Source organism: Solanum stenotomum, chromosome 10 (genome assembly GCF_019186545.1).
Source record: "Solanum stenotomum isolate F172 chromosome 10, ASM1918654v1, whole genome shotgun sequence".
NCBI lineage: Eukaryota > Viridiplantae > Streptophyta > Magnoliopsida > Solanales > Solanaceae > Solanum > Solanum stenotomum.
Window position 1 is genome coordinate 36834345 of NC_064291.1, and position 13672 is coordinate 36848016.

The 13672-nt window shown below is 31.9% G+C and overlaps 1 protein-coding gene across 1 annotated transcript; it reads left to right on the forward strand.

The window, feature by feature from the left end:
• The first annotated feature begins 2249 nt into the window (after positions 1-2249).
• LOC125841135 (calcineurin B-like protein 10) lies at positions 2250-10392 on the forward strand. The gene is made up of 9 exons (XM_049520154.1): positions 2250-2389; positions 2466-2640; positions 2748-2830; positions 5247-5306; positions 5882-5990; positions 6085-6137; positions 7337-7417; positions 7498-7610; positions 9936-10392. Exons 1-9 carry the CDS (start codon positions 2366-2368, stop codon positions 10009-10011), a joined length of 774 nt encoding a protein of 257 aa, XP_049376111.1. The 5' UTR covers positions 2250-2365; the 3' UTR covers positions 10012-10392.
• Positions 10393-13672: the final 3280 nt, after the last annotated feature.

Consider the following 13672-nt stretch of genomic DNA (forward strand, 5'->3'; position numbering starts at 1 on the left):
TATTAAAATAGCCCCAATTATTTATTTAATCTTATCAAATAAACAAAAAATTATAAAATTGCATAATAAATTATTACAAAGTTATTTGTTCTCCACTTAAGTAATTGTTTCATCTAACTTTAATTTAATAAAAAAATTGAACATAAATTGTAGTGTACTAGTCTTTAATATAATCTTCCCACATAGTACGGACAATTTTCTCACGTTGAACTTGCATTTCTCGATCATGTGATCGAGAAGACGAACCAACATTGTTACTTTGAGCCATTTGTTGGTCAATATCCTCCGCAACTATATCTTCACGTTCATAGACCATAAATATTTCATCACTACTTTGGTATTCTCGCAAATAATTATGTAATTAACACTGCACAAGCTATGACAATTTTCACTTGTGTATCAATATCATAATGATTCATGCCTTGTTTTAGTATTCTAAATCTATTTTTCCAAGCTCCAAAAGTCCATTCAATCACATTGCGCAGAGATGAATGCCTATAATTAAATAGTTCTTTGGCATTTTGAGGCTCTCTTTCACTTCCTCGGTAATCTTGGAAATGATAGCGTAGTCCTTTGTATGGAGCTAAAAATCCTTTTGTGTTTCGAAAATCAGCATCAACAACATAATATTTATCTACCAAAAAACATTTTATAAAGAATTACTAAAACCATATGTGACGTAAATGAGACAACTTTGTGTAAATAAATAATATTTAGTCTAAGGATGTAATTTAAAGTTACCATGTGGCGGAAATGGAAATTGTGACGTTGGTTTAACAAGCGCATTCTCAAGTACTTTACTATCATGTGCAGTACCCCTTCCCAACCAGCAGCAACAAAGGTAAATCGCATATTAAAATTACAAGCACATAAGGCATTTTGTGATGTTCTTCCTTTGCGGTTACGATATGCTTGTTGCACCGCTTTAGGAACCTCCCCTTCTATATATGTTCCATCAATCGCACCAACACAATCCTACCAAAGAAAAAATACATCAATATTAGTTTAGTGAACATAAAATAAATTGGAAGCATTATAGAATGCACTTCATAAAAATAATGTTTGTAAGAGTAATAAAAATAGTGCTTCCAAGACAATGCAAAGTCATAAAATAAATATTATCTCTCTAAACAAAGTTGATAGGAAATATGTAACTAATTACTAATAACTTACACATAAAATATAAATGTTCACTTATTAAGGCTATAAAATAAATTTAATAATGTGATTGAAATTTTACCTTAAATCAAGGTCAAAATCGAGTATTGTGTTGAATTTTGAAATGTACACCAGTCATATTTTTTGGTTGGATAAATATTGGTGTCATCTTGCTAATTGCCTCGGCAACTATTTTAACATGCCGGTTAATTGTTTTAAGTGAATGTTGAAAAGTTTCACAACCGTGAGGTGTGAGTTAAAGTGACTATATGTTGGTGAGAATAATAAATTTTATATCGGTGAGAATAAAATTTTTTAAAAAGTAATGATATGATTATAAATTTTTTTTACATATGAAACAAATGGTTAGTAGATATAAATGTGGAGTTGTTTTAACAAAATATAAACTCATGGATCAATTATTGTATTAAAATATCTCAAATCATGATATGGAATCACCATATAATTCCATATCATGATTTTTGGAGAATATGGTATCACCTCTCATGATATGGAATCATGAAATGGAATCAACGTAAAATCGCATGTCCAAACGCTCGATTTCATCTCACGATACCATATCGTGATATGATATCGCATGGTCAAACGCCTACTTAGTATTTAATCATATTACTTGGGCGTTAACATGCTCGTTTTGATATTTAGTTGGCAAATTAATATATAAAAATCATAATATTATAAAATACCTAAATATAATGCATTATGTTCATTCAAATCATAAAATATATTTAAAGTGTTTATTGATGGAGTTATTGAGTGTCTGGGCTTATAAACTTATGTTTTAAACTTATTTTAGCTTAAAATAAAATATTATCGACCTTTTATTTTAGTTTTAAATTAGTAAATATATCAACAAATGCTTATTTTATTTTAATTAAAAAAATAGAATATTCCCTATTTTATTAGAAAAAAGAGAAAAAGCATTAAAAACAACTTTAAATTTGTGCAGTTTATAAGTTTTGTTTCTGAATTATTGATAGTCATAAAACACATTTTTACTAGACTAACTAAATTTAGATATCATACACGATTTCAAACTCTGCTAATAAAAAAAAAAAATTTGGAGAGAAGTGAAAACAACTTTAAACTAATAGAAATTTTAAAAGCGTATTTCATTTCTCTCCTCTCTGTCTTCTTTATTGGTAATCTTGTGAATCTGCTACAAGCGAGAATGTGATACAAATCAATGGATTCCACGCGAAGTTCTCTGGTAATTTGCAACAATTCATTTTATTTCACATAAAATTCTATTTAATTTTTTTTTTCTTGTTTTGTGGATTCTTCAGAGTTGGAGTTCTTTGACAATCTCAGAGAAAATTTGTGCTTCATTTTTCCCCATTATTGCACTCATTGAAGCTTGTATTTATGCTGTTTCTGGTTGCTTCGAATGTCATTACCCTCCAAAGAACAAGTTTAATTACGACTACGCGGACCTTGCTCGACTTGCCGGTGAATCTCGATGTATGTAATTAACATTCCATTTTCTTCTCTCTATTTTTTTTTTACCCGAAAAGTGATTTGGAACTGTATAGGTTTAATCATTTTTTTGGTGAATTTTGATTTTTCAGTTAATGTGAATGAAGTGGAAGCATTATACGAGTTGTTTAAGAAGTTGAGTTGTTCAATTATCGATGATGGTTTGATACATAAGGTGATTTGTCCTTTTTTTAGGGTTTTGCTTTTGTTATCACTCTGTTCCAATTCGTAATTTGTGATAATTTTTTTGGATATTAGTGCACTTAGACTAATTCAGTATATTTAGCAATTTTACAAAAAAATTACATATATTGCAACTTACCGTCCAAAATGATGAAAAAGTAAAAAATTACTCAGAATATTGTTTGATTGATTCTTGTTGATGATGCTCATTGTTAAAGTTACTTTATTTGAAAAAAAGAAAGACCAATCTGTTTGATTCTTGGAACGAAACTAGGATGACAGAGTATTATTAACATGTAGTTTTGCTAGAGATAGGGAAATTGGTGCAAGGATCAAGAGTAAGGAATAGGTTCCTTGAGTGAATACAGGAAACTGTTAGTTATTTAGAGGAAATGATCAAAATGGTCCTTCATGTATATGGGTTGCTTTATTTTGGTCCTTAATATATTCTAGGCGATTGAAATAGTCCTTCATGTATGACAAAATATATTCAATTTGATCCTTTACCCTAAACTTAACAAATTTGTCCCAAAAAATGTTAAATATAACGGTGGACCCCACATAATTTACAAATCCACTATTTTTCTCTTCTTAATTTATTACTTCAAAATCTAACACTATTTTATCAAGAACAAATGCAATACCAGCCATATTAGCATTTACAATCACAAGACAGAACCTACACAACATAGCAGAACTTCACACAAAGAAGAACCTAAACTCATACACTGAATCTTGTCCCGTTCATCAATCGCAGAGCCACATCAGGAATGAATACACAAGTTACATAGCTACTTCAGTCAGAAATACCAAAAAATAAATCTAGTAGAACCCACTTATCAACAACCAAACAAGGACGATACCAAAAATGCACAGCAATAGCCCCAATAACATGAAATTCAAGAACCCCAATACACAAAGTAAAACTTGTTCTAGATTACCCACCAAAAACCTCCACCATCCCACATGTTGACCTTTCTGGAGAATTAATCACTCCAGACAATTTTTTTTTTAAATAAACAATAAACAAAAAAGGATTATAACCAAAGGAAAGAAATATCAATAGATTAACAAAAGCAATCATGTATATAGAAAGTACCAAGAACAACGTAAATGCAAATATTATACCATTCAATTCCTAGATTATACAATTAACTTAATTTTCTATCTTGGTTACGTTCTACTGACAAATGAAATTCTTGATGATCCATTTCATTCAACCTTTTTACAATAATTATTTTGTGAATTGTGTGGTTAGATGTTAGAGAAAATGGTCATGAAACTCTTTCTTTGAGCTAATAAAGATGGTAAAAATGGTGGATTTTGTAAGTTATGTGAGCTCCACAGTTATATTTAACAGTTTTTGGGGATAAATTGTTAAGTTTAGGGTAAAAGACTAAATTGAACACATTTTGTTATACATGAAGGACTATTTCAATCACCTAAAATATATATATTTTTTTTTGATAACTCAATCAATCACCTAAAATATATTAAGGACCAAAATAAAGTAACCTCAATACATCAAGGACCATTTTGATCATTTTCTCTAGTTATTTACATTCCAGACGTTAGTTAGAGTTACTGTTCACTGGAAAGTTAGTCAGAGTTACTGTTCATTGGAAAGTTAGTTAGGATTTCTTTTGATTAGTTGTATCCATTCATATGAGTATAAGTACGATTGTAATATTCATTGTAAGGCATCTTATGAAATACAAAATCTCTTCTTTTTGTCTTCTAATATTTCTGTCTCAACTAAACTCTTGATTTTCCTGTGTTAGCTTCTTATCTTCCTCGTGTAGTCTCCTGGATTAGCCTTTTCACAAATCAATTGTGCATCAGAAACCCTCGTCATTTGTTGGATCTGCGGAATGGAGTGTTGGAAGTAAAGGTGCGCCCAGCAAGGCTTGCGTTCGGGTTTTAAGTTTGATGTAAGGGTTAAGTTGGAAAGGAGATCTGGGTTATAGAGCTTAATTATGGGGTGTGACTGAACTAAATAAATTCTCTGCAGTATGCATCATTTATTTGTGTGTGTTTTATCTGCTGACATAGTAATATATCTTCTCTTGAAATTGAACGAGTCTTCGTACAAAGAGAAATATGTAGGTGGAGATTTGCGCAATTTTCAGTCCTAACCTTTCAGCGACATCTATCTCAACTTTTATCTTCATTTCCGGTGAAGTTTCACTTTTATGTTAGACATTTCTGGTATAATGAAGGAAAGAGGATGAATATTAGTTTTTCGAACCTATTTTTTACAAATTTGCATATGCCGCATATCACTTTTTTGCAGTTTTTAGATCCTTGAATGGTCTTTTCCCTTCCCTCTTTACTTTTTCTTACTGAAGTATATGCAGAGTTTTGAAACGATTGTCATGTTATATTTATCTTTTGCTTTCTTTTTCCAGGAAGAGCTTCAGCTAGCCTTATTTCAAACTCCATGTGGTGAGAATCTCTTTTTGGACCGGGTAAATGCACTAAAACTTCTGGTCTTAGTTCATCTCGTGTTCTCTCTTGGGATATCTATCTCCCTATCTCCATTCCATGAGAACAATGCTAGCATATTATATATGGATTGTGTGAGAATTGAATATGCTGAACATGCCAATTTACATGCACTTTGATGCTTCAACTGAAAAAGATAGGTTATCTGCTGGGTCTATATATGACCTGCCAGCCTTGGGGTTCTTCATAGATATGAATATGTCACATTATTATAGTTGGCTGTCCATGTCATTTATTAGTACATTTAGGTGGGTCAGATGGATCAATCATCTGAAGTTTGCCATATTCTATATAAGTAGGGTTAGTTATTTGTCAACTGTGCTGTTAGCTTTGTGGTTCTTTACATGTAGTATCTTGTTTAACTGTATTGAGGACATGCTGCTTTCTAACAGTTGAAATATATATCAGGGATAGCTAAAAAATGAGGAAAGAGTTAAAAGATATTTGCCTTGCATCAACTTTGTCTGACCTTAATTTCTTCGTCAAGAAATTGTCTTTAGTTTCATGTTGATGAACTTTCCAAGTTCCTTTTCTGCAGGTTTTTTATCTTTTTGATGAAAAGCAGAATGGAGTCATTGGGTTTGAGGAATTTATCCATGCACTTAATATCTTCCATCCATATGCGCCAATAGACGACAAAATAGACTGTAAGGGGTGTAAACCATTCTTTTAGTTAATGGTTTCTCTATTCAAATTATCTGGCGTGTGTATTTCATTGTAATCACTTTTTTTCTCTTGCAGTTGCCTTTAGGTTGTATGATTTACGACAAACTGGGTCCATTGAGCGAGAAGAAGTGAGTAAACAAGTTTGAGAATTTCTGTCAACAACTTTGAAGTTCTTTTCTACTCCAAAGATGTGATATTACCAGATGCTTTCTAAATAACTACTTCTTCTATTCGGATCTAACAATTGCTGATAACCTGCACTCTTAGTTTGCAGATGTTAGTGTTTTAAGTTCTATTCAGAAATACTGGAAGCGAAGGAGTATAAATTTCTCTCACATAATATTGCAGGCTATAAAGTATAAACTATATAATATATGTAAACGAAGAAAGTTGATTGATTCTGAAACTGAAACTAGAATATAGATCTGACTGATGATGTCTCAAAAAATACTTCGGATACAAAATGATTTGTTAAGTCAGATGAGAATGATATTGTGAAGTGATTGATTGATAAACTTAAACTGGATTATTTATATATGACAATATCATACTACTCTGAGAGCAACGGAAGTGGGAGAAGAGTGAGCCCACACAAGGTTCATACAGGGTATTTTCCCACAAGTCATTTACTTCAACTTATTAAATGATGTTACAGCTGATATATATGAAGCACAAGTTTGAGATTGATAATATTTTGGCTGCAGTGACAAGTTCTTGATAACATTATATGCTTAGAAAGCATGTTTAACTTGGAAGCTTCTAAACTCCTATTTTATGTGATCAATACCACTGCTGATACAATGCTGAGCCAGAACTAGATAAGAAGTCATCAGTTATCCTTCTATTAATCCAGAGCACACTCCTTTTTTTCTTCTATTGTTGATTCAGTGCATTTGAAATACAAGTGAGTATATTGGTGCAATAATGGTACAAGGAAAGTACATAACCTCATCTTCTCATTTCGTCGTTGCTCATTCCCGTTAGGCCGAAGTGTTTGACCTTTCCTTTTGTTGTAGCTAATGATTGTTTGTACATATGTTGATGCAATAAAGGTTAAAATCCTGAGGTAGCCTTTGAGTTTATGTTAACTGAAAGTGGGAATGTTTAGTCTAGGTTGTTTCAGTCCTTTTTCTTGGGGGGGGGGGGGGGGGGGGGNGGGGGGGGAGAGACACAAGAGGCAACTCCCAGAAAAGTGCGTCAGCAGAACCTGGTGCATAGCTTAGGTCTACCTCTGTAATCTACTTGCAGTGTTCTGTGTTAAAGTTGACGTCCAAGTTATTTCTAGATGAATTTTTCCATGAATTGATTTGTAAGTTTCCTCATTTAGGTTAAGCAAATGGTAATTGCAATTCTGATGGAATCCGAAATGAGGCTATCTGATGAACTGGTTGAGGAAATTATTGATAAGGTATGCTTTTGTCAAGGTGAATCTTTTCTCCGAACCCATGTCTGCATATCATAATCTTTATGTCTCCATGTTTCTGATAGACATTTGCTGATGCCGATGCTGATGGGGATGGTAAGATTGATAAGAAGGACTGGAAAGAGTTCGTTATTAGATACCCGTCATTGCTGAAGAACATGACTCTGCCCTATTTGAAGTATGTTAACTGTTCTTTTATATCATGGCTGTTGTGCTCTTATTATTGTTGATTCAACGACCTTGCAAACCACCTGATATTAGATCTCAATTTGCATTCTTTTCTTTTCTTGTTGTCTTCTATTTCTCTTCCCCTGTTACATGAAAAAGAGATTTCCATATATTAGTTAGTAATAGTAGTTACAGTTAGTTCCATATATTAGTTAGTAATAGTAGTTACAGTTAGTTGGGCACGGAAATCAAAATAACAGAGTTAGTTAGAATTGAATCCATTTCAATTGTATTTTCAATTCTATATAAAGTGTAATACAGTCCTATACAATATATGAAATATACAGATTCACTTTCTCTCTTCTTCTCTCTGTTTCTCTCTTCTTCTATTCATCTCCATTGATTGAATCCTCGAGTTCTCTCCTGGACAATCTTTAGGATTCCTGCAATCGAGCCACTATCCAGTAACATCCCCGCACTTGTTTTGGTAAATAGGAAGGGGAAAACTGAAGGAGAAACTTAACCTCCCACCTCCATCCCCCTCCCCCCAGATTCTCATTTGGCTTTACAGGGAATTGGTGAAGGTTAATTAGGAAAAGAAAATTCTGATGGTTTGAACCCTAATCAAAGTGTAAAGATGGATCTTGGGCTTAACTCAATCCCAAAAACTAACCTGATAAAATATGTGCGTCCACTATCAGTCAACGGACCAGGTCCCTTGACTCGGCAAGAACAGTAATGAAGAGTAAACAATAAAGAGAAAATAACACAAAAGTTTACGTGGAAACCTCCTTGCTCAAGGGAGTAAAACCACGACCTGTGTCTCAAGCAAAAGTGAAACAGAGATTACATCCACCAATGAGATTAACCTCTTAATCTCAACACTAAGTAATACGCCTATTACTTACTGAGCCTAAGCAGATACCACAATGCCCACTAAGCCATCTGACCCTAGATAACTTAGACTTCAACTAAGCAGATACAACACTGCCCACTAAATCAGCTAGCTCCTAGATGATCTAGCATTTGACTAGGCTACCAAGACAAAGATTTGATTCCTTTATAGAATAAGAATAGGTTTACAATGTAAGCACTGAAGTAAGAATCCTAAGACAACTATGACACATGCAGCTCTATCAGTTCCTGTTGCTCTTGAGGAAAAATACTTCACGAAAAAGGTTTTTCTTGTGTTCTTGAGAATTTTCAAGATGCAAAAACTGAGGTTGTCTATTGAAATGAACCATATAAAATGATAGACACAAAGCTCAAACTCAACAAACACGCTTCAGCACTCTATCAGGTCCCTTTGTTGAGCATGAGCATTGTTCTTCCTTGAAGATGGCCTTTTCTTTTTGAGCTTATGAATTTTCAGAAATTCACAACTTTGTTTGCCAAATCTTGAGTTTGTGTTTTGGAGAAGAGACTATATCAAAGTGGACACAAACCCTTGGGACGAGGCTATTGGTTGAGAGACTGCTGTTATGAAAAGTTGTGCACCAACCACATCAGAGTTGGCAGCGTTTTGACAGTTGTCTCTTCGTCCTTTCCTCATACGTAGACTTTCCGGGACCAGGTCCCTTGCTGCTGCGTTCTTTGATGCTTGAGTTCTTGAAAAAGACTTGCTACCTCTCTCTCTTCTTGAATGAATAATGTTGTTTGTTTATTGTTGTATGTATTAGTTACCAACAAGGGTTTTGACCACTTAAACAAACAACTTTGTCCGCCCTTCCTATTGGTGAAGTACGCTGCACATCTCACCAACCAATCTGACAAGACAGCTATAAATATAGCTTTTACAACTATGCACCACTTTGAATCTGGATGAAAGTACTTTGCCAAGGATCGAGTCCCTGCATTTGTGAGGATCATCAAAATACCTAGAATATAACAAAGTCCATTTAAGGAGACCAAATTCTCATCCCTTTTTCGATGTGAGAATTCTTAACACAAAGAAAGAAGGAAGCTTGTGGTAGTTACTGATTATCTCCTTTGAATATCTAAAAAATCTGGACACCAGATATAAACATCCTTTATCATGTGTATTCCTTTTTCTTTGTACTTCTGCCCTTATGAACTCTCTTTTGTTCGGTGGGTCATTTGCTTGGTCAAATTCTCTCCTCTCACTGGAAGAATACCTTATATGCATAAGCCTGAAAGAAAATTGTTTCTACTGTGCTGTTTTGCTTCCTTTCTTTGGTAGCAAACCAGAGAAGTCAAAACTTTTCTATGTTCTCTTCCTACATCTTACTGTACTTTCCATGAAAACTGTTGCATTTATTAGCCAGAGCCCAGAAGGAAACCTCTAAATATTGTTTCTTGTTGATTCATTTTACAGGGACATCACTACTTCATTCCCAAGTTTTGTCTTCCATACACAGGTTGAAGACTCGGAGAAAACCCATTTGTTGTGACAAGTTGTGTACTAGCCATAGCATGGAGATATGATTGGCGCTTGGAATTCCGTTAATCTGGCTAAATGGTTTGTGCCATCGCTAGCAATGTCCTCCATTATAACAGGACATGTTGGTCATCAAGTCTAAAGCAGCAGCCAGCAGCTTTTCTTCTACTATAAGGGGTCGTTTGGTACAAAGATTAATAATGCAGAGATTAGTAATGCTGAGATTAGTAATGCAGGGATTAATAGTGCAGGAATTAGTAATGCATGTATTATATTTACTAAGTGTTTGGTTCATTGTTTTCCACCTCATCTTGTGTTTGGGTTAAAACTTTGTAAAAAATTTCTTTCCAATTATACCCTTGAATTATTATGTAATTGAGTTAAGGTTAATAATTGCTGGACAATATTATTTTTTTATGGTCTTCTAACTAGCTATGAGAAGAACAATTTTGTTGTCATGTTTGCCTCTTTTTGCACTTAAATTATTTGAGGATAAATAATTGTCATCTTAGTAAATTTATCACTTACAAAATATCAATTTCAATTTAAAAAAAGATAAATTATCAACTTTTAAAATTGAAAAAAGACGGTAAACAATAGTAAAATTGAATAAACCATCTACATTTACCCATAACAATTGCAAATTGTAATTTTAATATGTACGCAATTTTATAAATTGTTCAAAATACAAATAATTAGAAAATCACACAAATATGTATATATATATATACTACTTAAAAACATGAACTCCCTAACTTGAATATTAAATTACTATAATATCTCAACCTAAAACAACCAATTTAGTATATACTCTATATTTTATATTATATTTATTTATTTGTTCTATATTATATTAAAAGCTTACACCTTTTCACATTAATGAGTAGAGACTTCTTCGAAGAGTTGTGATTTTTTCGATGAGTTATGACATTTCCAAATGATTGTGATTTTTCTGAAGGGTTGTGACTTATCTAATAAGACACAATAAACATCTTTTCATACTATTATTTGTTGTCTATAAATAGAGGGGTTCACTCACATTTTTAATCTACAAATTTTGTAATTTTTATATTCTTCTTCTTCTTCTTAAAACAAGGTAGATTGTGAGAATTGTTCATTTGTGCAATTACTCTATTTTGTTGGTAAATTAGACAGCTAAAAAATTTATGCAACCAGGAGAATTGAATAACTCAACTTCAAACGAGAAGACTATCTAGATAATCAATATGTACTCATTTTCATTGCTATAAATAAAATATTTTATTGCATCAACTACTACTTGACAAGAAGTTCAATGATTTTATGTTGCATCAACTACACGTAGGTATTCTACCTGTGAAAAGCCTCAAACTATTGGAGAAGAAGGATTTGATCAAAAACTTGTTTGAAGAGTCTAAATTATATTTAATAACTACTCATAAGTTTTCAAACTATTTGTTGTACTTTTATTTTTATTCAATTTAATGTAGAACGCTCCTTTTGGGAGAGGGGTGGGGGGTGGGGGGAGGGGCATGTTTAAGAAAGCCATCTTTATTTTTTAAAATTTCATTCCAAAAATAAAATTAGACAAATCTATATATATCTTATTATCTATCTGTATCTATCTATACTACCTTAAAAATATGAACTACCTAACTTAAATGTTAAATTATTATAATGCTCCCACCTTCCAATGTAAAACACAAAATTTAGTATATCTTCTATATTATTTATTTTATTTTATTTTATTTTATTTATTTATAGTATATTATATTAAAAACAGACACCTTTTTACATTGAAGGGTTGTGACGTTTCCAAAGTGTTATAACTTTTCCAATTAGTTTTGACCTTTTCAAAGACTTTTGACTTTTCTAAAGGATTGTGATTTTCCTGAAGATTTGTGACTTTTCCAAAGAGTTGAGACTCTTTCAAAGAGTTATGACCAGTCTGATGAGCCATGACCTTTTTGAAGGGTTGTGACTTTTCTTAAGGGTGGTACCTTTTTTTAATAAGCATATTTCATACACTATATTTTGTTGGCTAAAAAAAGGGGTTTCTTCACATGTTTAAACTACAATTTTTTAAAGTTTTCTATTACTCTTCTTCTTCTTCTTCTTGAAAAAACCAATTAAGTATATTTTCTATATTTTACATTATATGTATTTATATTATATTATATTATATTAAAAGAAGCCTTCTTGACATTGAATGCTTATGACTTTTCCAAAGAGTTGTAACTTTTCCGCTGAGTTGTAACCTTTTCAAAGGATTTTGACCTTTCTAAAGGGTTGTTACTTTTATGATAAGACACAATAAGAACATGCTAATAATACCCTTTGTTAACTTTAAATGGAGGAGTTTCCTAAGATTTTTAAACTACAATTTTTTTTATGTTTTCTATTCTTCTCTTCTTAAAAACTCAAGTGTGATTTACAAACGTTGGAAAGAGATAAATTTAATTGGAGGTCATTGAGAATTGTCATATCATCTTATTTATGTCTAGCTTTATATTAAAAATAGGTATAGGTGTTTTTTGGATGTTGATTTGACAACTTTCATTAGTAATCCAAAGAAAGTTTACATCCACTATTCATAAGAACTTATACTTTATCAATCCATTTGTAATTTTTTATATAATAATATTGACATTATTTTTAAAAATAGTGTAGTACATGATTTGATATTCATGTTCAATGGTATATATATATATCAACAAATTATACATTCAATTAAGATCCAAACGTTATGTGGTGATATACTTGCCTTTTTAATTGGTTAATGTTAAACAACTCACATTTTAAATATTGTATTAATTTATGTTGGATTTATTTAGTACTCCCTCTGTCCCTAATTACTTGTCCACTTTTTCTTTTATAGTTGTCCCTAATTACTTGTCCATTTTGACAAATCAAGAAATGACAAAATAATTTTACCTATTATATCCTCAATTAATTACTTTGAAAAATGTAGAATTTCTTGAAAATCTTAAATTTTTAATCCATTCACTTCATAATTAATAGGGGTAAAATGATAAACTAACTATGTCATTAATTGTTTTCTTAATAGGTGTGTCAATTCAAAAGTGGATAGTAATTAAGGACAGAGGGTGTAACAAACAACTCTCTCTAGATAATTTGTAAGTTAATTTATTTAAATAAATTTACTAGTACAAATATAAAACATAAAACCAAGAAAATAATTAAAATGATTTGAGGGATATTTTTGTTTTTACATAGACTTATCCCATGGTATTATATCTCATGTATTACTAATACCTCAAAATGGAAGGTATTAGTAATACATCCTATAATACCATGTAGGAGGTATAACTAAGCCATGAATTAGTTATACAATGGTTTAAATTTCTACCAAACATAGTAATAAATAATATCATACATAATACATGGACTATTTATTTTAGTGCGGCTTACCAAACGACCCCTAAATGGCTTAAGCTGTCATAGGCATTTCATTCATTTTCACAATCAATCTTCAACGTTTTTTGTGTTAGATGGTGATTTAAGAAGATCGATTGGTGAATCATCATCAAATGTATTTCTGCCCAAACCTAGCATCTAGTTACAATTTGCAGTGTACTTAACCCCTCACCCAAAAAAAAAAAAAATGGGAAAAAGAAATTGCCATGTACATACATTTTTGCTATGAATATGTGTATCTGGTTGTTATCAATTTT

Excerpts from the sequence above, each read along its gene's own strand:
- LOC125841135 (XM_049520154.1), top strand. The coding sequence starts at position 2,366 with ATGGATTCCACGCGAAGTTCTCTG. Across the intron at positions 2,641-2,747 it reads ACTTGCCGGTGAATCTCGAT|TTAATGTGAATGAAGTGGAA; the intron begins GTATGTAATTAA and ends TTGATTTTTCAG. Across the intron at positions 5,307-5,881 it reads AGAATCTCTTTTTGGACCGG|GTTTTTTATCTTTTTGATGA; the intron begins GTAAATGCACTA and ends CCTTTTCTGCAG.